The 26,745-nt window shown below is 41.6% G+C and overlaps 1 protein-coding gene across 2 annotated transcripts in view; it reads left to right on the plus strand.

The window, feature by feature from the left end:
• Positions 1-26,745, plus strand: part of zgc:66433 (uncharacterized protein LOC321250 homolog) — a 176,765-nt gene that overhangs the window by 99,576 nt on the left and 50,444 nt on the right. For both annotated transcript variants that reach the window (XM_048544803.2, XM_048544802.2), the window contains exons 2-4: positions 645-721; positions 18,443-18,605; positions 23,234-23,366. In XM_048544803.2, coding sequence (XP_048400760.2) covers positions 655-721; positions 18,443-18,605; positions 23,234-23,366 — 363 coding nt within the window. In that variant the 5' untranslated portion in view covers positions 645-654. The remainder of the gene's footprint in view (positions 1-644; positions 722-18,442; positions 18,606-23,233; positions 23,367-26,745) is intronic.

Consider the following 26,745-nt stretch of genomic DNA (forward strand, 5'->3'; position numbering starts at 1 on the left):
ACATTGCCGAGACATTATCTGGAGTACCCTGTGCAGTTTTGGTTTCATTTTTTAAAAAAGATATAAATATATGAAAAGCAATTCAAACAAGGTTCCCTTAACAAATACCTAATGATTGGTCTGGTTATCTTATGAGAAAAGGTTGCTCAGACTCCATTAGAACTTAGAAGAACAAGAGATGATTTTATTGAAACCTATATGATTCTGAAGGGACTTGACTGATTGGGTCCTGACAGAATGTTTCCCCTTGAAGGGCACTGTTTAAAACTGAAGGGACAATGATGAACATTTTAGAACAAAGGTAAGAATTCTTTCTCTTTCATAAATCTTTAGAACTCATTGAGTAAATGAAGCAGGTTCATTGTGTATTTTTAGGAATCGGTAATTTAACTCTTTATTGGTCAAACATTTAAGGTTATCGGGAATAGGAAGGGGAAGTCGAGCTCACAGTCAGGCCTGCCATGAACTTATTGGATGACAGAACTGACCAGAGGCGCTGAATGGCCTACATTTGCCCTAAATCCACATGAATGTATATTTGTATGTCCTACCTATCTTTGAAACTTCTTCCTTCAATACAATCCTAATATCTCTGCAATCCTCCAATTCTGCCTTCAATAACGTTCTGATTTTCCCTTCCTTAGAGATCATATTATGGCTACGGGACTGCCAGACATAAGACAGACTTCAGAGGCTGCAGAATGCAGTGAAGAATGTTCAGGTACACCCATATTTTATTGTCCCTTTTGACATATCTTACAATTCAACAGTGTTTTATGCCAAATTGGTTATTCAGATCTTCACCTGTTAATGAGGTTTATTTCCCTTACTTTTTGTGCAGGAGTTAGGCCTCACTGTGAAGGCTGGCATTGTTGCCCATCCTTCATTGCCCTTGAACCGGATGGCTCTCTAGGCCATTTGATTGAATGATTTATTGTCACTTGAATTTGACAAATAAATACAGTGAAAAGTGCAATATGTCACCATGGTACAGCGTCATTTTGACTTACGGAAGATATGAAGATATAAGGCTGGAATTAAGATGTGACACTTAAATATAATTAAAAACCAAGTCAGCTTCTTCCCTTTTTGTGCTCCACTTGACATCAAAGGGTGGGGAGACGCCTCCACAACAGGCTTTGAGCCCAGCAATACCCCTGCATCACCAGGGAGTACCAATTTGGGCCTACCTCATCACCACAGTGATGTGCATATTTCAGAGGGCAGTTAAGAGGCAGCCATATTACTGTAGGTCTAGAGTCCCATATAGACCAAGCTAGGTAAGGATTTAGATTTAGATTTTCCTATCATGTGTAGTGGAGTACAGTGCAACGCGTACAAAATCGCATTTCTCCAGCCCCTTTCGCAGTATACAAAAGACAGCAGATTACCTTCCCGGAAGGGCATTAATGAACTATGTGAGTATTTACAGCAATTTACAAATGGTGTGAAACAATATAGACATAATGTTGGCCAATTGTTGTGAAGTAATAAGACATCATTCTGAAACATCATGGGAATGCAACATCAACATGAAGCAAACACTTTACTTCCCCTTGGCTGTTGCCAACACTTCGAACAAACTAACTCAGCAAAGGGTGTAGGAAACAGAAGACAACATCAAAGGATAATAAAATGTGAGGCTGGATGAACACAGCAGGCCCAGCAGCATCTCAGGAGCACAAAAGCTGACGTTTCGGGCCTAGACCTTTCATCAGAAAGGGTCTAGGCCCGAAACGTCAGCTTTTGTGCTCCTGAGATGCTGCTTGGCCTGCTGTGTTCATCCAGCCTCACATTTCATTATCTTGGATTCTCCAGCATCTGCAGTTCCCATTATCTCTGATACAACATCAAAGGGTAGTACCAGAGCTGGGTAAGGCAGATAACACTGGAACAGAGAGTGCTATGTTCATGGGTGGACCCAGAGTAAGGGAGAAGCTAATGCAGTCTGAATCACTATTACACTACATGCACATGAATGCACAAGGGGCACAATTCACCAGGTGGGATAATGGTGTTAATGTAATATCGGAGACCTGGTTTAAAGACTGGGTATTAAATATTCTCGGTTCCAAGGTTTTCAGAAAAGGTAAGGAAGGGGATAAAAGAAAGGTGTTTTCTTTTGATGCATGATAATATTAACTGGGGAATGAGGGTGTTCCAGACAGTTGAAGAATAGGGTAAAGTTGACTTGCGCTGTATAATCTATAGACTGCTAACTTGGGGGAAGGATGTAGAAAGAAAACTGCAGAGAATAGCAGAAAGCTGTTCCAACATAGATACATCATTTTTATAATGGAGGGCTTTAATTGCCCAAATAAAGACTGCTGCTGAGGTACTTTTGAGAGGGGACAGGGGCAAGCAGTCGTAGATTGGGTTCAGAACAATCGCCTGCAGCAGTCTTTTTCATATGCAGTATGCGTCCAGCCTTACAAGAAAGGAGACACTGGGAGACCTGGTTATTGGGAAGGACTTGAGCAAGGTATATCAAGTATTGTTGGGGGGGATGGAATCTTTTACAGAACAGCAATCTTTGTATTATAAAGTGTTGAATGCTTGCAGAGACCAACCTGCGTCAGAATAGTTAACTGGGGAAGAACTGCCTTGAACAGGGCAAGAGCATAGCAGAACCTGATGGATTTGAACCAAAACCTGCCAGGAAAAGCTGCACCTGAATAATGAGATATCTTCAAAGAAGAAATAGTTTTGGCATAGTCATGGTGTATTCCCTCTAAAGGGAAGGTAGGAAGAATGAATCCAGAGCTCCAAAGAAGATGGAAATAAAGTTAAAGAAAAGAAAGTGTGCAAATGACAGGTGGCAGTTTGAGAATGCAATTGACAATAAAGCTGAAAGCTCAGAAGGGAAATGAAAAAGCAGATAAGAGAAGGAAAGGATTATGAAAAAGACTGGCAACTAACATAAAGGGAAATTCCAAATTCTTCTGTGGACAAATAAACTGTTACAACATCGTAACAAGAGGGATAGGGCTGATTAGGGTCTGAAAAGGGAATTTACACAAGAAAGCATGGATGTGCTGTTAAATAAATTATTTGCATCAACATTTACCACTGAAGTAAATGTTTCCCAGGCCCTGGTGACTAGAAACTCAGGCTATAGAAGGACTTAAAAATGAAAAGCAGGTTTTGGGTAGGTTATCGGCATCTATATTTGATAAGGCTCTGGAAGTTGCATGCAAGGACATGGAAGGAAGTGAGAATGGAAATTGCAAAGGTTCTGGCAATTATTTTTCAGTCTTCCAGCATTCAGGAATGGTGCCAGAGGACTGGAGATTTGCAATCATTGCCCCTTTGATCAAATAAGGTTATAAAGGTCAAGCTCAGCAATTACAGACCAGCCAGCTTAACTTCAGTGGCTTAACTTCAGTGATGGGGAAGCTTCCAGAAATAGTTATCTAGGATAGAATTGACAGTCACATGTAAAACTATGAGTGAATTTGGAAGAGCTAGCATGGATATGTTAAAGAAAAATCATGCCTAACCAGCTTGCTTGAAGCACTCCAAGAGTGGGTAATGCTGTTAATGTTATGTCCATAGATTTCCAAAAAAACATCCAACACAAAATAAACTAAGGAGGAAAGTTATAGTTTATGGAATAAGGAGCACCACCAATGCAAAGTTGTCTGAGGGATAGGAAACAAATAGTCATGGCTAATGGTTATTTGCAGACCAGAACAAGGTTTGTCAGAGAGTTCTCCAGTGGGTCAGTTTTTCCTGATGAATATAAATGATCCAGTTATTAGAGTGCTGAGGACAGTTTCAAAATTTGTGAATGAGATGAAAGCTGTGAGGTTGAGAGTATAGAACTTTGAAAGGTGGCAGAAGAAGTTTACTGCAACGAAATGTGAGATGGCACATTTTAGTACAAAGAGACTGTATGAAATAAAGGATACTATCGAGTTTTGAGAAGACATAGCACCAGCGCTTCGTCGGAGGCTCACTGATGATGTTACTTAGAATGGTGACGAAACGTCTGAAAACTAACCTTCCAGCTCAGCGAGCAAACTCACATCCATAAAGGATACTATGCTTAATGGTCTACAGGTGCCTCGAGACCTGGGTGTACGTATGCATGCGTTATTAATGGTGGCAGGACAGGTGGAAGGAGATGTTAATAAAGCATACAGTATTCTAGATTTCATTAATAAGGCTCTTGTGAGGAGGTTATGATAAACGTACATGATTCCTTGTTGCACCTCAGCCAGAGTATTGTGTAGAATTCTGGGTATCACACAGGAGGTTGGAAATGAATGCATTGGAGAGAGTGTACAATAGGTTTACAGAATGGTCTTAGGACAAGGCACTTTAGTTAAGAGGAAAATTTGGAATGTAGGACTTGTTTTCCTTGGAGAGGAGACAGCTAGGAGGACATTTCATAGCAGTTTTCGAAATTATGAGGGGTCTGGACAAAGAGATAGAGAGAAGCTGTTTCTTCTTGTGAAAGAATTCAGAACCAGAGCACAGCTTCAAAGTGTTTTGGAAAAGAAGTAAATGTGAGGTAGGAGGGAATTTTTTTCACACAATGCATTGCTGGTGTCTGAAATGCAACGTCAAAGTGTGGAAAAAAAATCTGTCGATTGGCACTTAGTCAAATGCTGAGGGAACTGGCAAGGACATGATGGGCTGATTGGCCTCTTCCTTCACTTTAGCAATTCTCTAATTCTGTGAGGTGATGTACAATGATAATGCCATGATAATGTGGTGGAATCTGGAAGGGAACAGATGATGTACCATGTGCTTGAAAGAATGCTGTTCAGACAAAGCTAGAAGTAAAGAGCTTTGTAGAACTCGTTATAGACTAGCAGCAATAATTTGGGAGCTTAAATACAGTTAGATTTCATAAACCTGGCAAAACAGTGACAGTCACTACCTAATTTCAAACCTAAATATTTTACTTTCCTGGATATGAGTGCCTGAATTTCTACAGGTTTTATCAAAGGGTGTCACATGTATTAAGGATATGGGGCAAAGCAAGGTCAGAGCGCTAGTTTGGAGGATCAGGCATGATCCTATTGAATAGCAGAGCATTGAAGGGCTGAATGGCCTACTCCTGCTCCTATTCTCTATGTTTCTATATTTCTTATGAGCTATTCAAGCATTTGACAAGGTCCCCTATGGAAGGCTGGTTGTTTGCAATATATATAAATGATTTGAATGAAAATGAAAGTGGTTTGATTGATAAGTTTGCAGATAATACAAAAGTTGGTGGAGCTGTGGATAGTGAGGAAGGTTGTCAAAGGATACAACAGGATATACACCAGTTGGAAAGTTGGACAGAGAAGTGGCAGATGGAGTTTTATGTGGACAGTTGTGGGGTGATGCATTTTGGGAGAGCAAATGCAAGTAGAAAGTATACAGTAAGTGACAAGAGCATTGCTATACAGAGAGATCTTTGGGTGCAAGTCCATAGCTCCCTGAAAGTGGCAACACAAGTGGATAAGGTGGCAATGAAAGCATACGGCTTGCTTGCTTTCATCAATCAGGACATTGAGTATAAAAATTGGCAAGTCATTTGGCAGCAGTATAAGATTTTAGTTAGGCCACATTAGTGTATTGTTCTGGTTGCTGTGCTATAAGAAGGATTGTGGAGGCTTTGGAAAGGATGTGGAGGAGGCATACGAAGATGTTGCCTGGATTGGAGTATATTAGCTACAAGGAGAAGTTGGACAAACTCGGAATGTTTTGCTGGAGTGTTGGAGGCTGAGGTGTGACAGAAATATATAAAATTATGAGAGGCATGGAGAGGGTGGATCATCAGAGACTTTTGAGCCAGGATGGGAATTTTAATTGAGAAAGGAATAGTTTAAAGGAAATGTACACAAAAAAAGATTTCACACAGAGGCTGGAACGTGCTGCCACAGGAGGTGACAGAAGCAGACACAATAGCAACATTTAAGAAGCATATAGACAGACACATGAAAGGAAGGAAATCGAGGGATATAGACCATGTACAGGCAGATGGGATTTGTTCAGAATGGCATCATGATCATCACAGACATGGGAGGTCAAAGGGCCTGTTTTTCTGTTGTACTATTCCATGTTCTAAACTGATAATTGATTTTGTAAAAACAGAACAGCAGGAAGATAGAAGCGCTATCCTCACAACCTTCCAAGAGATTATACATTTTCTGTTCCAAATGACCCATGAAGTTTTAACATGTTTCTGTCTACAAATGGTTAATGACATCAGGGCCTTGGTGTCAGTTGTTTTAAGTCCCCGCACATGCCTTCTCTCTGTAACAAAACATAGATATGCCTATTCTGCAAGGGCTACAACAGCTCAGGAAGGCAGCTCACCACCACCTCCCACAGGGCAGTTAAGAATGGACAATAAAAACACCAGAGATAATGGGAACTGCAGATGCTGGAGAATCCAAGATAATAAAATGTGGGGCTGGATGAACACAGCAGGCCCAGCAGCATCTCAGGAGCACAAAAGCTGATGTTTCGGGCCTAGACCCGTCATCAGAGAGGATGATGAAGGGTCTAGGCCCGAAACGTCAGCTTTTGTGCTCCTGAGCTGCTGCTTGGCCTGCTGTGTTCATCCAGCCCCACATTTTAGTAAAAATACCAGCCTAGCCAGCGACAAGCTGTAACATGCATAAGGTAACATACCTTTACTCTTTCACTTCTTGGCTCACAAGCTTTGTTTCTCTCCCTGCTATTACTCTGGGGAGAGTTGAGTGAGCAGGTCGCCAGTCAAAGAAATCCACAGCCAATATGGAGCGAAGGCATTTTTGTTTCAATTAAGTGGGAGTCACTCCCAATGGAATTTCTGTTTCTCAAAAGTCATGTGTTACTCCTTTTTCTGTCCAACTTGGCAAATTTTCTAACTAATCTGTCGTGGGCTTTACACGTGAGATTTTGCTGTAAATTGATTACATGAGAAGAAAGATGCCATTGGAAAAGAAAAAAAAAGGTCGGCAGAAAAATAAAGGATTGCTGGGGTTTCCCTTCTCTTTATATTACAGAAAGCAATGCATCTTTCTCCTTTCCAAAGTAATTACATGGCAGCCCTGTGTAACATTTGGAATTGCTTCCAGACTCTATAGGAACGGAGTAGCATCCGGTCCCCTGTTTATATGCTGAGTGCCAGTTAAAACAAACTGCAAACAAATAGAAAATGTTTCAAGGCTGAAGTTATTTAATAAGGACAGAAAATTGAAGAAAGTACTGGCTTTATATATGACTGTTTTGAACCTTATAAAGAGGAAAACAGCTCACGACACCAGTGCCCATCCAGCTGGCCAGCAGTTCCTTGCGTGTTATTGACAATAATATGACTGATACGTATGAAATTTTCCACAAGTTACAAATCATCAGAATAAATGTCAGACCAATCTGATCTGATGGTCTAATATTCAAAATCTGATCACAACCTTATTCTGAAAACCAGATGGAAATGTTCCTTGTTACGTTTGCTGTGGTAAAACCTTAAAACGAATATAACCAAATTTATCAAGTGAAAGAATTACCTCAATTTACCAAGTTGCCAAAGAAGATTTCACTTTTTGTAATTTTTAATTTAAATAAATTAAGGCCAACACAAATTCAGCATGAATTAATAGGTGAATAGTACTTCAAACTGCAAGGTGAATTTCCCTTTCTGTAGTTAATACAACAAGGTTACACTTTACACAATCATATGTATTACTCCACACAGACAAGTGATACCGCTTGCAGTTCCAAAGTTTCCGAACTCAGCTGTTCATGTGTAGGATGTTTAATTTTCCCCTGTCAAATATTTGGCCGTTAAGTCATGTTCACTCACAGCTGTATTCCATCAGGGTCCCCAGAGAAGATCATCACCCTGACAGACCACCATCAGCCACATTCCCAACAGACCTGATGGCACAGACTGCCCAGACACTCCTTTTAACACGCCCTTCTAACGGACCCTGACAAGCGGGCATGTTGCTTCTGGCAAAACTGAAGCGGTTGCATTCAAATTGTTCAATTCACCCTTCAGGCTCAAACCCAGCCTTTGGGTTTTTTCCTATCTTGTTCCATGTTACATGCAGACTGCTCTGTGCTAACGGGTCTTCTCTATTCTCCCCTCTGCTTCGACCTTTATTTTTCTGAAAGTGTCTATGGGTGTAGCTGGATGGCTTTTGTAACTTGTTTCCTGTTGGTACTGTCTCCAGTTCAAGGATCACTGAGTCATGTTTACTAGTATTCTCATTATTTAAGGAGGCTACAGTTGGTCACAGCCTAGGATAGAGAGTAGGCCATTTCGGATTGAGATGAGGAGAATTGTCTTCACCCAGAGAGCGGTGAGCCTGAGGAATTTTCTGCCACAGAAAGCGATCAAGGTCAAAACATTGAAGACTTTTAAGAAAGTAGTTGTAGTTCTTATGATTAAAGGGATCAAAGGGTGTGAAGAAAGCAGGAATAGAGTACTGAGTTAGACGATCAGCCATGATCATATTGAACAGTGGAGCAGGTTAGAAGGGCCAAATGGCCTACTCCCGCTCCTATATTGTGTGATTCCATGATTCTTTCACAGTTGAAGGAACTTCTTAAAAGCACTTCTTGGGCATTCTTCAAACCAATGACAATTTCCAAGAACATTTTCAAGAACTTACAAATTTTGCTTACTGTATTGCTTCTAGATCAAAAGTCATCACAGTATCAAACTAAATTCAAACTGATCAAAACTTTAGATTTGACCACATATAATTTTATTGTGCAAGTGTAGTAAGAGGAGTGAAATCAATGTGCAGAAGGGAAGGTGAGGTTAAGACAGATCATGATCAAATTGAAAAATGACTGAAGCACAAAGGGACTTGGGAGTCCTAATTCAGGCCTCTCTGAAGGTTAATGTGCAGATTCAGTTGGCAATTAGGAAGGCAAATGCAATGTTTGCATTCATTTCGAGAGGGCTAGTTTACAAGAGCAGGGATAAACTGCTGACTGTACAAGGCTTTGGATTGACTGCATTTGGAATATTGTGAGCAGTTTTGAGCCCATATCTAAAGAAGAATGTGCTGACATTAGAGGAGGTCCAGAGGTGGGTTACATGATTGATCCCAGAGATGAAAGGCTTGTATCAAAAGGAGCAGTTGAGGATTCTGGTTCTACAGTCAATGGAGTTTAGAAGTATGAGATCTCATTGAAACTTACTGAATACTGAGAGTCCTGGATAGAGTGGACATAGAGAAGATGGTTCTACTTGTAGGACAGACTAGGAGCCAAGGGCAGAGCCTCGGAGTGAGTGTGCAACCCTTTAGAACTGCAGAAGGGAGGAATTTCTTCAGCCAGAAGGTGGTGAATCAGTGGAACTCATTGCCACAAAAGGCTGTAGGGCCCAAGTCATTGAGTGTGTTTAAGACAGAGATAGATAGTAAGGGGATCGAGGGTTACAGGGAGAAGGCAGGAGAATAGGTTGAAAAACCTATCAGCCATGATTGAATGGTGGAGTAGCCTTGATAGGCCAATAATCTAATATTTTAAGGTCTTATGATCAAGTTTCAATGGGCTGAATTAAATCTACAGGTTCTTAATGTTCTACAGACATTTCAGTTCCTATACATTGACAAAAAACACTCCAGCCAAGAATGGAAGTCTGCCTTTAGTTTGGAGTAGGATAGAATCAGTCATTGATATACCAGATGAAACCAATGCTAACAGGCCCCTGAAGCACAAGCTTCAGTGTCTGAGTCAGAACAAGATTAAGACCTGGACTACTTTAAAGTAATGAGTTAGAGATTAATTACAGGATTAACCACATCTGTTCCACATTCATTTACAAAGCTCATTGCAGAATACAGAAAGTCTGCTGAACTTTCACTGGCAGACAAAAAGCTGAAAAGGAGTCTTAGCCAAATAAAGTGTCAGTCATAATAAATGTGCAAAATTTCCTCGTTATTCAAGGTCTAGCAGAAATAACATTTTGTTATTTAACTTCTGCTTGATGAGCCAACTTCATTTACTGAAATCAGACACGTGCAGCCACATATTGGCTCACGTTGGAAAACTTCAAATATCGGTAAACATAACTTCAAAGTATGAGTAAATAAAATAATCATAAACATTTATTTAACTTCAACTCGTCATGCAATGTTGAAAATGATCACAGCATTCACAACAAAGTAAACATAGAAACAGAAGTAAGAATATCAAACAAATTGTTTACATATTCACAAGATGTAGACATTGCTAAGCTAGCATTTATTGCCTATCCCTAATTGTCTCGGGGGCAATTAAATGTTAATCATACCACTGTAAATCTGGAGTCATATGTAGGCCAGACCAGGAAAGGACAACAGTTTCCTTCTCTAAATGACATTAGTGAATCAGATGGCGTTTTCCCCCCAACAATCACTATATTACACTGTTGTAGTGGTTCAGTGGTTAGCACTAGTACCTCACAACACCAGGAACCCAGGTTCAATCCCATTCTTGGGTGACCGTCTCTGTGGACTTTGTACATTCTTCCTGCTTCTGCGGGGGTTTCCTCTCACAGTACACAAATGAGCAGGCTAGGTGGATTGGCCATGTTAAATTGCCCTGTAGCAGTCAGGGATGTGTAGGCGAGGTGGATTAGCCACTTTAATGCAGGATTATGGGGCGAGTTTGAGTGGGATGCTCTTCGGAGGGTGAGTGCAGACTTGATGAGTCAAATGGTCTCTTTCTACACTGTAAGGATTCTAAGATTATATTCTTGATTTCAGATTTTTATTTGATTCAAATTCCACAATCTATGATAGTAGGATTCAAACCAAGAACATTAACTGGTCTTTGAGGTTAACACTCTAAATACCACTAGGCCATTAGCTCCATCCCCTTAGCGATGGCCTAGTGGTATTATCGCTAGACTGTTAATCCAGAGAGCCAGATAATGTTCTGAGGAAAAACCAAAAGAACTGTGGATGCGGTAAATTAGGAACAAAAGCAAAGTTGCTGGAAAAGCTTAGCCGGTCTGGCAGCATCTGTGAAGGAGAAAACAGAGTTAACGTTTCGTGTCTGGTGACCCTTCCTTAGAACAGTGTTGCTAATGTTCTGAGGACCTGGGTTCGAGTCCTGCCAGGGCAGATGGTGACATTTGAAGTTAATAAAAACATCTGAAAATAAGGATCTAATGATGACAATGAATACATTGCCGATTGTTGGGAAATACCCATTTGGTTCAACTAATTTCCTTTAGGGAAGGAAACTGCCACCCTTACCTGGTCTAGCGTGTGTGTGACCCCAGACCCACAGCAATGTGGTTGACTTAACTGCCCTCTGGGCTATTAGAGATGAGCAATAAATGCTGCCTAGTCGGTGCCACCCACATCTCGCGAATGAGTAAAGGATTATTGAGATGTGCTTGCAAGATGACAATTATTGGTCTTGAATATTGAGGGGAATATGATATTCAAGAAGAGGAAGCCACCTAGAGGCGAAGAGATACCATTCTTAATCAGGAATGACATTAGTGAAATAGTTAGTTGAGGCAAACAGGATATGAAATTGGTCTGAGTGGAGATCAGGAGTATTGGGGAAAAGGAGTTGCCAATCAGAGTCGTCAAAGGCTCCGTAACCACATTGTTGGATGAGGTATGCAAGAAGAAATATTACTAAGCTTGTGATAAAGATTGTGGCAATAATCATGGGTTCCTTTAATCAATAGAAAAACTCAAAAAATAAAATTGGCAGTTGTAGCCTTGATAAGGAGTTCCTAGAACGCTTTTGAGATTGTTTCTTAGAACACATCGACACATTCCAACTCTGGACTGATCAGAGAGCAGGTTATAATAAACTTTGTACCATGTAATGTGACAAGATTAATTAATGGCCTCAAAGTAAAGTTTCCTCTGGGTATTAATGAACACAGTATGATTGAATTTTCCATTCAGATTAAAACAAAAATGATTGAAATGAACCAATATTTTGCACCTGTCTTCACGAGCGAGGGGAGTGTTAGTGAAAGTAAAAATGTCAGTATATTCCGGATGAATATGTGACGAGGGTATCAATATAACAGGAAGGATTCCTGGGACATTTGGACCAATTGTGGGGAAGGTGGGATCAGTACAATCTGGAAGGGCAGCTGTTGGGGCTTGCTAGGAGAGGAGGTGTAGTTGCTAGTGCTGTTAGGTAGGAATTAACGTAGAAGAGCAGAGGATTGGATCTTGAATAGGGAGACAGAGGAAGGAGAAATAAGAATCAAAACAATAGACAGAAAGTTAAGAAGCAAAAGCAAAAGGCATTCAAACAAGAATGACAAACAAATGGGGCTTGCAGTGCAAAATACAGCAAAAACTACCAACATAGTTAAAAAGATAAGTCTAAAAACTTAATATCCTAATGTGAAGAGCATTAATAATCAGGTACATCGAACATAGAACATTAGAACATTACAGCACAGTACAGGCCCTTTGGCCTTCGATGTTGTGCAGACCTGTCATACCAATCTGAAGCCCATCTAACCTACACTATTCAATGTACGTCCATATGCTTGTCCAATGACGACTTAAATGTACCTAAAGTTGGTGAACCTACTACCGTTGCAGGCAACGCATTCCATTCCCTTACGACTCTCTGTGTAAAGAAACTACCTCTGACATCTGTCCTATATCTTTCACCCCTCAATTTAAAGCTATGCCCCCTCATGCTCGCTGTCACCAGACTAGGAAAAAGGCTCTCCCTATCCACCCTATCTAACCCTCTGATTATTTTATATGTTTCAATTAAGTCACCTCTCAACCTTCTTCTCTCTAATGAAAACAGCCTCAAGTCCCTCAGCCTTTCCTCGTAAGACCTTGCCACCATACCAGGCAATATCCTGGCAAATCTCCTCTGCACCCTTTCCAAAGCTTCCACATCCTTCTTATAATGCGGTGACCAGAACTGTACACAATACTCCAAGTGCGGCCGCACCAGAGTTTTGTACAGCGGCAGCATAACCTCATGGTTCCGGGACTCGATCTCTCTATTAGTAAAAGCTAAAACACTGTATGCTTTCTTAACAGCCCTGTCAACCTGGTTGGCAACTGTCAAGGATCTGTGTATATGGACACCGAGATCTCTCTGCTCATCTACACTACTAAGAATCCTACCATTAGACCAGTACTTTGCCTTCTGGTTACTCCTACCAAAGTGCATCACCTCACACTTGTCTGCATTAAACTCCATTTGCCACCTCTCAGCCCAGTCTGCAGCTTATCTATGTCCCTCTGTAACCTACAACATCCTCTTCACTATCCACAACTCCGCCGACCTTGGTGTCATCTGCAGATTTACTAACCCATCCTTCTACGCCCTCATCCAGGTCATTTATAAAAATGACAAACAGCAGTGGACCCAACACCGACCCTTGCGGTACACCACTAGTAACTGGTCTCCAGGATGAACATTTCCCATCAACTACCACCCTCTGTCTTCTTTCAGCAAGCCAATTTCCGATCCAAACTGCTATATCTCCCACAATTCCATTCCTCTGCATTTTGTACAATAGCCTACTGTGGGGAACCTTATCGAATGCCTTGCTGAAATCCATATACACCACATCAACCGGTTTACTCTCATCTACCTGTTTGGTCACCTTCTCAAAGAACTCAATAATGTTTGTGAGGCACGACCTATCCTTCACAAAACCGTGCTGACTATCCCTAATCAAGTTAATCTTTTCTAGACGATTATAAATCCTATCTCTGATAACCTTTTCCAACACTTTACCAACAACTGAAGTAAGACTCACTGGTCTATAATTACCAGGGTTGTCTGTACTCCCCTTCTTGAACAGGGGAGCCACATTTGCTCTCCTCCAGTCATCTGGCACTATTCCTGTAGACAATGACAAGTTAAAGATCGATGCCAAAGGCTCAGCAATCTCCTCCCTGGCTTCCCAGAGGATCCTAGGATAAATAGGTAGATGGATTAGTAGCATAAATAGATGGAAACAGTTGTGATACAGCTGTGATTAAGAGATATTGTTGCAGATAGGAATTGACTGTCCAGGGGAGTTAATTATTTGGGATGGATAGACAAACAGAGATAGGAAGTAGGGTAGCACTGCCAGTAAAAGAAAAATCAATACAATTGTGAGGAAAGGTAACAGCTTGGAAAATCAATAATTTTGTTAGAGATTGCTTATAGGTCCTCAAACATTAGTGGAGATATAAGGGAAGGCATTAGGCAAAAAAAATAGTGATGTATGTAATGAGTGTAACTATAACCAAAGTTACTTGCTCCTTAGTTACCACTGCTGCCTCACAGTGCCTGGCACCTGGGTTCAATTCCAGCCTCAGGCAACTGTCTGTGTGGAGTTTGCACATTCTCCCTATATCTGTGTGGGCTTCCTCTGGGTGCTCCAGTTTCCTCCCACAGTCCAAAGATTTGCAGGGTAGATGGATTGGCCAAGCAAAATTGCCCATAGTGTCTAGGGACGTGCAGGCTAGGTGAATTAACAATGAGAAATTCAGGGTTACAGGGATAGACTAGCAGGTTAGATCTGGGTGGGATGCTCTTCGGAGGGGAGGTGTGGACTCAATGGGCTGAATAACCTGCTTCCATTTTGTGGTGACTGTATGATTCTACAATTGGACAAATCAAACCATAGAACATAGAACATAGAACATAGAAAAGTACAGCACAATACAGGCCCTTTGGCCCATGATGTTGTGCAGTGGAATAATCCTAATCCAAAAATAAAATATCCTAACCTACATTCCCTTCAATTCAGTGCTGTCCATGTGCATGTCCAGCAGTCACTTAAATGTCACTAATGACTCTGCTTCCACGACAGTAGTCATTGTGGAGATTGGCTTTTAGACCAATACATCGAGGAACCAACCAGGGAACAGGCTATTCAAGAAGAAATGAGTAAAGATTAATCAACAATCATTTTGTGTGGTGTCCGTTTGGGAGGAACAGTCATAATATAACAGAATTCTTCATTAAGATGGAGAGTGAAATAGTCAAATCTAAAACTAGGGTCCAGAATCCAAGAAAGGGAACAATGAGGGTATGAGATGTGAATTGGCAAGGTTGGAATGGGAAACCTTGATAAATAGGTGGACTGTGGTTAGGCAATGGTTCATTTTTAAGAACATGTGCATGAATTGCCAACAATTCTGTCTGGCACAAAAATAAAACAGGAATGATGAGTCTACTGTGGCTTAGAAAAGAAATTATAAGATAATGTTATTTCAGAGAGGGGTGAAATAATTCCAAGGAGGCAGGTGTCCTGTCACCAAGTCACCTTTTATTTACACATACACAGTACATGGACACTGACTAACCTGCTCAGAGCCAGTCCCTAGTGTGAGAAGACTCTCAGACTCCTGTTAATATGTGTCAGCTAGGGCTCCCTGATTGGCCGAGGTTAACAACCCCAGTCAGGGATCTCAGACTCAATGAGATCCACCTTGATAACCTTGTTCCAATCTTCCAATTGCTATACCCCGTCCCCCAGGTCTGAGGGTGAGACCTGTTCTTTTTCTTGTAGCTTCTCCTCTGACTCAGACTTGATCATAGGCAGCATGTGCTGGGCCATAGCCCTTGTCTTGTGCCCAGGGTGTCTCAGAAGGCATTCCTCCCCTTCTTCAGGTGGTAACAGTAGCTAGGCTATGACATGGGCTGCATCCATCTTAGACTTTGAGGTTTCTTCGACACTGTTGGAAGGGGGAACCATGGCTTCTGATAAACCTTTCTGGTTGTCCTGAGAGGCCGTGTATGTTTAGTTACTGTCCCATCTGCAACGTCTCAACTTTCATGTTGTCCACAAGTTTGTTCAGGACTGCCTCACCTACCCAAAATTTATATGTCAGGGGACCTGACCTCACGTTGATCTCATCTCCTACCCATTCAGGGCCATTTCCATGGCTTCGACACCAAATTTCATCTCCCGAAGTAAATTGTCTCCCTCGCTTAAAGGAAGCATGTGGCCAGCATTGACATTCCTGATGCCGTTTTACCCTCCCCTACAGGTCTGGGAATATCAAGTTTAACCTGGTGCAGAGTCCCCTCACCACTGGCAATACCATTAGCTAACCCTGTAGTTGCATGAGGGGTGATTCTATAATCAAACAGCAACTAGGAAAGTTTGAATGAAGGAGCAGGCTGTTTCTTTAAGCCTGCCTTCAACATTTGGACTGCTGTTTCTGCTAGACCATTTGATGATGTTTAGTATGGAGCTGTCCAAACACTGAAAGCGAGTGTCAGTCCAGGGGTCAGTTTAAGAGGTACCCAGGAGTCAGACTAGGTTTTTAAACCTCTAACCTTTCCTGGGTAACTATTAGCTTAACTGAAGCAGAACACCTCCAACTTTAATGGATTCTTTTGGAGGATTCCAGATGCAGAGGAATTATTTGTTGGAATTCTCAGTTCCCTGGGCAATTCCCAAGTAGTCTGCTGCGTCTGGAATCTGCATTGTGCCAGCATACAATTCCAGTCTACATTGTTTCAGTGACTAACTGGCCATCATAGTATCTTGGCAGAAATAACCTGAATATAGACTGTAATATAGACTATAGACTGTTATGGCTCTGGTGAAGAGTCATCTTGACTCGAAACATTAGCTTGCTATCTCTCCATAGATGCAGCCTGACACCCTTTCCCTCCCCCCCACCGCCACCGTGATCTCCGGTATTTGTTGTTTTCAGTATAGACTGCATGGCTGCAGCTTGTTAATCTCTCAGTTATGTTAAATACCAGATTTGAAATCCCTTATGAAATAACTGCTCTCCTCTCACTGTATTTTTGGAAAGATGGTTGACTCGGTGGTTAGCACTGCTGCCTCACAGCTTCACAGGTCTGGGTTCCATTCCAGTCTTGGGAATTGGCTGCGTAGAGTTTGCACATTCTCCCCAAATCTGTGTGTGGTTCCTATTTTCAAAGCAGACAACACTTCAAGAGTTTTCCTCTCCGTATCATCACATGCACAATGCAAATGATCGCAATTGCAGCATTTATAACAATTGTGATATTCAGTTGTAACAGTGTCGATGGGTTGTTGTTATATGCTTGTACGATGGGGCGGCTGTAACCATTTGCTTGAAGGTTCGTTCCCAGCAAGGGAGAGAAAGGGATATGTGAGTTATGGTCTATCAATAAGAAAGAAAGGCAGAATGCTAAAGCCTCAGTCTTTGGGGTCAGGTGGCACAGTGGTAATATTGCTAGGCTAATAATTCAAGTAACAGTTCAAGTTAATGTTCTGGGATGAGCTCAAATCTGACCATGGCATGTGGTGAAATTGGAATTCAACAACGATCTAGAGTTGGAAAATTAGCTCAATGATGACCTCGTTAGCATTGTTGCTGTTAAAGCTAATCTGGTGATCTGATACTAGGTATGGAGGGGCAGTTTTATGGGATGTGGGGGAGTAAGGTGAGCCTTATTTATTTGAAATATTCAGTGTTCTTGGGGGCTGGATAGGATAGATGTAAAGAGGTTGTTTTCACTTGTGGGACAATCTAGGGCTAAAGGACATAACCTCAGAATAAAGGGTTGCACATTTAAGATAGAAATGAGAATGAATTTCTTCTCTCAGAGGACAGTGAAACCATGAAATTCTTTACAAGAGAGGGCTGTTGATGTTGGGTCATTATGTATTTCACAAGGCTGAGATAGCCAAATTTTTAATCAGTAATGGAATCAAGGGGCCCGGGGAAAACGTAGGAACGCAGAGTTCAGGGTTTTCAGTTCTGAGCAGTTTAGCAGTTCTGAGGAAGGATCATTGGACCTGAAACGTTAACTCTCGTTTTTCCCTTCACAGATGCTGCCTCACCTGCTGGGCTTTTCCAGCAATTTTCTTTTTGTTCAAGGTTTTCAGATCAGTGATGATCTCATTGTATGGCAGAGCAGACTCAATGGGTTGAAAGGCCTACCCTCTGCTTCTATGTTTCATGTCTTCACTTATGCTGTTTAGGGAAGGTAATCTGCGAACTTTACTTGATCTGGCCTACATGTGACTCGTAACTGCCCACTGGGTAATTAGGGATGAACATTTATAGTAGCCTAACCAGCGATGCCCATGTCTACGAGTGAAAAAAAAGTTGTACTCTGTAATGCAAATGATAAAGAAAACGAAGAAATATTGACCCACACTTTATTTTGGGCCTCATCTGGTCTGCAGCAAGAAATATAGACAGAGGCTGAATGAGGCTTTTCGGCCCTTCAAACCTGTTACCAATCTATTAAGTTTATGGCAGATCTGAATCTGACATCTAAGGCTCAACATTTATAACTTATTGACCAATCTTCAACTTCTCACCAACAGCAATTGAACTCAATTTTTCCTCAGCATCTAATTAGACTGCTTGCCTGTAAGAGGCAGGCTTGATTAATAAATTAAGCACCACATTCAGGCCACAAATTCCTCATCATCAACTCCAGTTGAAGGTTAGCAAAGAATGTCATTAATAAATGTGCTGCTGGAGAGTGAATTAGTTTTGTTGTCTGGCCTCGTGGAGCTTAGACTTTCATTTGTCCTTTGCAGGGAAGAAGAAGTCAAAGTTTAAAACCTTCAAAAACTTTTTTGCCAAGAAGAAGAGGAAAGATCCAGCAGTCCCTCGGGGAGAAAGCAGTCTCAAACCGTGCCAGTCGAGTAGCGATGTTAACCTTCCGGAACCTGCCACAGCATTGCCTGACTCCGAGGCAGGGTAAGAGATAATAAGATGGCAGCTCAACGAGATGTAAACTTATGAAACTACTTCAGCCAAGGATTATCAGGAATATGCAGGAATGTGGAATTGAGGTTAAAATCAGATCATCCATGATCTTAATCGATGGCAGAGCAATCATAAACGTCCAAATGGCCTACTCTAGTTGCTTTTTCATTTTAACCCTGCCACAGGCACACCCCAGGGGCAAGTAAAAAAAAGTGACTCCAGTTTTTCGAAGTTTTTATCCATTAAGAGCGATTGCTCCAGGGTTTAAAGGTTATCAGGTCCACAAAAGCAGCACCAGCCAATACCTGCCATGAATTTTAGCATTGCATATAATTCTAAAGTGTAATTGTGTAAACGATCATACACAAGTTATCAAAATCAGAAAAGCTTAAAAAAATTTGTCTGCTGCAAACAGTTTCCATATTCACTCCTCAACAAACTCAATGTTATTTATGTTGTCGTAAATGTTGATCCATCTGCTCAGTCCAAAATAGATTCTTCCATTTCACATTAGTTTTCATGTGCAGGCAATGATTGTAAAATAATATTTCCTAATTCTCTTGACAAAATGTATGTAAAATGCATTAAATGGGTTCAAGTTGCAGTGTCCCTATCACAGGGTTAGAAATTCTAGGTTTAAGTCACGTCTGTCACAGAGATGTGTTGTGATCTGTCCAAACAGGTAATAGAATGCATTAGCAGGATGGTAATATGATAAGCTTTAACCCTAATGAAAGCAAAATGTCTCGACTGCTGGAAATTTATGATGTAAATGATGGAAACACTCCATAGGTCAGACAGTGCCTATGGAGAGAAAAGTAGATTTGTGTTCAGACAGCACACCTGAAGCAGTTCTGACAAAGGTCATCAAAATAAAACTATCTTGGTTGACAGGTGCTGCCTGATCTGCTTTGAGTTTCTAGCGTTTTCTCTCTTTTTACTTGAATTGCATCCAGTTCCCATTCACTTCTCAAAGAAAACAAAGACTTCTTGAATTTGTGATTCAACATTTAATCTCTCTAGAATTGGAAAAGCAATCCAATCAATCAACTGTGTCTACGTAGCTCCTTGAATGAAACATAGAACATAGAACATTACAGCACAGTACAGGCCCTTCGGCCCTCGATGTTGTGCCAACCTGTCATACCGATCTGAAGCCCGTCTAACCTACACTATTCCATGTACGTCCATATGCTTATCCAATGACGACTTAAATGTACCTAAAGTTGGAACACGATATTCAAATGTGTTTCACAGGATTTTGAAGGGGTTTGACAGGGTAAATACAGAGACGATGCTTCCCCTCATGGAAGATTCTTGGATCAAAGGACGTAGTCTCAGAATGAAGGGGAACCAATTCAAGACTCTTCTCTCAGAGGGTTATGAGCCTTGGAACTCCAAGACACAGAGAACCATGGGCAGATTCATTGTGTATATTTAAGGCTGAGATAGATCAAGGGTTATGGTAAAAGGGCAGGAGAGTGAACATGAGGAATGTCGAATCAACCATGATTCTATTCAATAGCAGAAGAGGTTCAAGGCGTTGAATGGCCTACTCCTGTTCCCATTTTGTATTATCTTAAAAGGAAATGTTACAGCAAATGCCTAATATCTTGGTCGAAGATGTAAGTTATGGAGTCATAAAGTCGTACAGCACAGCAACAGACCCTTTGTCCAACCAGTCCATGCCAACAGAATTCCAAACTAAACTAATCTCTCCTGCCTACTTTTGGCCCATATCCCTCCAAACCATTCCTACTCATGTACTTATCCAAATATCATTTAAACGTTGTAGGTGTATCCACATCCACCACTTCATCAAGAAGCCCATTCCCCATGAACCATCCTCTGTATAAAGAATTTGTATTTTATGTCTTATTAAAATCTCTCTCCTCTCGCCTTAAAAATATGCCCCTTAGTCTTGAAATCCCCCGTCCCTGGGGAAAATACACCTCCCATTAACCCTATCAGTGCACCTCACAATTTTATAAACGTCTATCAGGTTGCGTCTCAACCTCCAACGTTACAGTGAAAAAGGTCCTAGCCATTCTCCAGCATTGGGGGTCAATTCCTCAGCTTGTGGCCTTGATAACTGAGGACACAGCCACCAAAGGAGCAATTCAAATCCAAAATGCTTAAAAGGTCAAAATTAAAGGAACATATGTAGCTTGGAGGTTTGTGAGGCTCAAGACTAGCGTGCAATAATAACAGGATGAAGCCAAGGAAGAATTCAAAAGCAAGGACGGGACTTTAAAATGCAAGCATTGTTTAACATTGAACTCGTGAATGTGAGGATAAAGCGTGAATAATTTGGTGTGAGTGTAGACCAAGCAGCAGAGTTTTGGACCAAGTCAATTTTAGAACATTCCTTCTCCCCATTCTCATCACTAGCACTTGGGATCTGTGGTCACACTCAGTTATCATATCAAGGAGCAAAGATATCACAGAATCATAGAATCCCTAAGTGTGGAAACAGGCCCTTCGGCCCAACAGGTCCACACTGCCCCTCTGAAGAGCATCTCACCCAGACCCATCCCCAGACCCATCCCCAGACCCACCCCCCTATAATACACCTAATCTACACATCCCTGAACACCATGGGCAATTTAGCATGGCCAATCCACCTAGCCTGCACATCTTTGCACTGTGGAAGGAAACTAGAGCACCTGGAAGAAACCCCTGCAGACATGGGGATAATATGCAAACTCCACACAAACAGTCGCCCAAGGCTGGAATCGAACCTGGGGGTCCCTGGCGCTGTGAGGCTGCAGTGCTAACCATTGAGCCACAGTGAGGCCCAAAATATGTTCCTCGAAAACCTTTTCTTGATTATTTTAATCAAAGTTATTGCACTTCAGGACTTCCTTTAGTTTTTCTAATTTGTCTAGCTAATTTCATCTTCCATCATTGGGGAGTGCTGGTTCAGTGGTATTATCGCTGGACTGTTGACCCTGATAATATTCTGGGCACCTGGTTCAAGTCCTGCTCATGGCAGATCATGGAATTTGAATTTAATAAAATAAGTGGAATTTAGAGACTAATGATGACCGTGAATCCACTGTTGGGAAAAACCCATCTGGCTCACTAATGCCCTTTAGAGAAGGAAACTGCCATTCTTACCTGGTCTGGCCTACATGTGACTAGACCCCCAGCAATGTGGTTGACTCTCAACTACTGTCTGGGCATTTAGGGATGGGCAATAAATGCTGCCAGCAACACCCTCATTCCATTAATGAATAAAACAAAATCAATCAGACTACTTTTCTGGGTTAACTCTAAATTACTACAGAATCATAGAATGCCATTTGGTCTATCATGCTTGTACCAGCTCTTTCAAAGGGCTATCCAGCTACTCTTTCCATGAAAACCAAAAGAACTGCAGATGCTGTCAGCAGGTCTGGCAGAATCTGTGAAGAAAAAAATCAGAGTTAACTTTTCAGGTCCAGTGAGGGAGGGCTACCAGACCCGAAATGCGAAATGTAATTTTTTTCTTCTCAGATGCTGCCAGACCTGCTAAGCTTTTGCAGCAGCTTCTTTTTTTGTTCCACTCTTACCCTATATCCTTGCAAATATTTTGTCCTTCAACTTGCTATCCAATTCCTTTTTTGAAAGTTGCCATTGAACTTTCAACAGCACTTTTCAGATCACAACTCTGTGTACAAAAAAATGCTTCCTTACGCCATCTCTGCTTTTCTTGCTAATCACCTTAAATGTACTTCATCTGGTTACCACCCCATTCTGACTTAAAAACTGTGCCTCCTCATTTATTTGACCAAAATCTTTCATGATCTTGAACGATGCTATCACACCTTCCCTTGGTCTTCTCATCTCTAGGGGCAATCCAAGTCAGGGTGGAGTGCAGTTTAGAGAGATACTTGCAGCTTCTCCTTCTCTTGCTGCCATTGTCCTTTAAGATGGTATCAGTCTGGGTTGGCTTGGGAAGTGCTTTCCTGGGTGAATTGCTGCAGTGTGTCTGATAGTACACACTGTTGCCACTGTGCAGGGATGATGCAGGGTGCAGTCATTGTTGAAGATGCGAATAGGGTGCTGATCAAGTGTGCTGTTTCAATCTGAAGGCTGCCGAGTTTCTTGAGTGTTGTTAGAGCTGCACTTTATCTGAACAAGAGGAGAGTGTTCCATCACAATCCTGACAACTTTGTAAATGGGGAATTTAGGATTGAGATTGGTGTTAATTTAAATCTAACTCCCATTCATTATACCGCTGCCTAATAAAAATGGCATCAGTTTCTGTTTAGACTAGGAAGTATTGGTTAGTGAGTTCATAGAACAACCACTCAACCTTAAGTCCATATCATTTTGTCCATTTTTTCTTTCATTTATCATATTTTTAATGAATATGGATGTGCAACATCACAACTAAAATAGTGAGAAAGATACTGCATGGGCTCTCTAATTATTGGTCTGTTAATATGTCAGTACCTAGATATGCAGAGAATGGAACATATGTGCAAATTTATGACTGTATGGAAGTAAAGTCCTACTTCCTGCTGATAAGAAAAAACAATTACGTGAAAACAATCCCCTAATGTGCTTTTCCTTCCTTATAGGTAATACATAATAATCTGTGGTGTAATATCAGTTAATATTTATTATTTCAGCTCTCAAAGTAGCATTGGGAACAGAGCTGTGTCACATGACAGCATTTTCATTCCGGAAGTTTCCATCTCCAACTCTGCTCCGGTCAGAGTGATGTCTCAGGAAAATATGCCTGGGAGGGTGAAAGCTTTGCAGGTCAGTGACGACAACTACAGCATGTTCATACACACAGACATTACCGACTAGGGGGGAAAATGACCAAATCATTCATCAAAACTGTCCCATGTTTCTAAAAATAAAGTGCTGTGAAATACTCAAGACTGATGCTTTTGGTCTGTTCTGCCTCTTCCCACCAGTCAAGGGAGTGGCACAAAAAAACCCAAATATTAGCTGTTGCTCAGTTGTTCGTATTCTTCATTCTGAGTCGATGGTTTGGATGTTCTAACTTCAGTGCAAAAATTAAGGGTGAATCTCCACTGCAGCGCTGAACAAGTGCTGGACTGTTAGAGATGCTGTCTTTCAAATGCAAGGTTAAAGTGAAGCACAGTCTGTCTTGCTTAGGTATATGTTAAAAAAAGTCCACTGGCAATATTCAGATAAGAGCAATGGAGTTATCTCTGGCATTCTGACTAATAATTATTCCCTAACCAACATCACAAAAACAGATAATTAGGTTGTTATCACATCCTGTTTGCAGGAACTTGCTGTGTGCAATTTGGCTGCTGTACTTCCTGCATTGCTACCGAGACAACAATTCAAAAGTGTTTCATTAGCCGTGAGATGCTTCAGGATGTGATATATTAATGTAACTCTCGTCTTTCAAACCCAACAAGGATAAAGAAAACACAGAGTGAATTTGATGGGGCCACCCTGGGTTGAAAAGTGGGTTCACAATAAAAGCAAAATAATTCAGATGCTGGAAATCTGAAAGAAACACAGAGAATGCTGGAGAACCTCAGCTGGTCTGGCTGTATCTGTGGAGACAGAATCAGTGTTAACGTTTCAAGTCCACAAGAATTCTTCAACAGAAGAGAGGCACAGACGCTCAATGGTTAGTACTGCAACCTCACAGCGCTAGGGGCTTAGGTTTGATTCTACCCTCAGCTGACTGTCTGTGTGGAATTTGCACATTTTCCCTGTGCCTGTGTGGGTTTCATCTGAGAGGTCTGGTTTCATCCCACAGTCCAAGGACAGGCAGGTTAGGTGATTTGGCCAAGCTGCATTGCCCATAGTGTCCCAGGATGTGTAGGCTAGGTGGATCAGCCATGGGAAATGGAGGGTTACAGGGACAGGGTAGAGAGGATGAATCTGGGTGGAATGTTCTTCAGAGGGGCTGTGTGGACTTGACGGCGCTTCCACACTGTAGGGATTTTATGAACTCTTCAGCACAGGCTGGTGTCCTCATAGACTAGGGCAATGTGCCCATTGCCACCATCCCAACTGTGAGGTTATGGAGCGGTGTGTGGTGGAGGGCACATTGGGTTGACCATGAGCTTATGATCCAATTGGGTACCACATCTCACTGCCCCTTTTATTTACAGGTAGACAGGATGAAGTCAGTGCTCAAACACAGGCTGGGGAGGTTGCACCACACTGTTTGTTGGTCAGTTAAGAGGAGACATGAGTGTTTGGTTCCATTGCTGAATCCACCCTCTTGTTGTACCATCAGTGACCACCACTGTAGTTGGTGCTGACAGTGTGCACAACTGCTGGCCTCTGGTCTCCTGGCCCCTCTGTTGGTCAGGTCACCATCCTGGATCAGGAAGGAAGGCCCACATCCTATTGATTAAAGGCCTGTTGTCCAAAGAAGTTAAAGCGAGGCATGCTGGTAGGTAGGAGAGAGCCCACGTAGACTTAATACTAGCATCACATTTTCCAGGAATATCCAGTACATTTTCAATTCTGAAGGATTAGAGTGCAATTAGGCTTGAACTCACACCTCTCTAAACTCAGAGACAAAAAGGTCACCACCCGAGCTGCACTAATGCGTAAGTATACGTCCAAAATAATTATTATACTTCTTCCATTAAAAATAAAGATCAAATGAACATCAAAACATCTATCTTTAGGGAATTTATGAAGAGGCATAAAACTGAAATTCAGTAATTTTTTTCTCCTGTTATTTGCTCTGAATTAGAGATCACATTGCTAATACTTGGCTATTTAAATCTGCAATTTGACTGGTCAACGTTGCTGAAAGCAAATATAAACTGCTGCCTGTATCTCAAATTATAACTTCAAGCTACAATTATTCTAAGAGAGAGAGAGAGAGAGACACTCGCGAGAACAGAGGAAGACAAAATAAGTTTGTTTACTGTGATACACAATGCCCCACCATATCCCACCAACCACAAGGTTCCTGTAGGGTCTGAGACTTGGGACTGGGCGTGCCAATGGATGTTGTGGTATGAGGGTGGAGAGGATGGTCTAATCTGACCATTGTGAGAATCTGGTATGGTAGCTCTTTGATTATTATTCACTGGTACAGACTACAATGCAGGAATTCTGTCCAGACTAATCAACCGTTCACTTGCGGGGGAGTCTGGCTGGGAATCTATAACAGTCACCAATAAATCCATCAAAGGATTCAAGAAGAGCCTCCTTACACAGGAAGCCACTACTACAAGGAGTGCTCGTGGTGAATAATTTGGATTCCTTTCAGGGAATGCTAAATAAGCATGAGGGGAAAAGGACTGGAGTTCTGTACAAATGTGGGGAGTGGGAGGAGCGGAGACATAATATGGTGGGAACAGACTCATGCTGTTAGGCTAGATGGTCTGTCTCAATGCTATATGTTCAGTGTAATTTCATGTAATCCAATCCCTTACCTACTGATGCTGCTATCCCTGTTGGTGAGGAACCTCCTGACAGCAATGTCTGCTCGTGATAAAAAGCCAATCGGCAAGCATACAAGTGCCAGCTGTAGGGGACAGCATTCATACATTTGACATGGAATGTTGTATGTTAAAAACTTTGTTCCTGTGACTTCAAAATGTAATCTGAGCTCACACACCTGTGCGGTACTGCAGGAAAGCTGCACTATTGCATGCGCTGTCTTTCAAATGTGACCTGAAATCGTGTTCCTTCTTCTGCCTTCTTTAGTTAGACAGTGAAGACTGTACTCACATGGAGCCAGTGGCTTAGGGACAATGTAAGTAGATTAGTGACCCAGAACCTCGTACCAATGCTGTGGTGTCATGCGTTCAAATCCCACTGTGGCATTGGTGAAGCTTGAATTTTGCCAAAAATCTGGAATAAAGGGCTGATATAATGAAATCCATGTAACTATAGTTGATTATTGTAACAGCTTATCAAGAGCACTCTGTCTAGCTTCCCTATTGGCTTTGCAGGACCCTGTGCCCCATTGCACAGTAACAATCTCCAGTCAATGCCAGCATGCTGATGCCAATCAAAATCAAAAGAACTGCTGTAAATCAGGAACAAAAACAGAAGTTAATGGAAAACGTCTAACAGCATCTATGAAAAAAAAAATCAGAGTTAAAATTTCGGGTCCCGTGACCCTTCCTCAGAATGAGAGGATCCACAAATGCCAATCATTGTGCACAGAATGTTA

The sequence above is a fragment of the Stegostoma tigrinum genome, chromosome 15 (assembly GCF_030684315.1).
Source record: "Stegostoma tigrinum isolate sSteTig4 chromosome 15, sSteTig4.hap1, whole genome shotgun sequence".
In the NCBI taxonomy this organism is placed as follows: domain Eukaryota; kingdom Metazoa; phylum Chordata; class Chondrichthyes; order Orectolobiformes; family Stegostomatidae; genus Stegostoma; species Stegostoma tigrinum.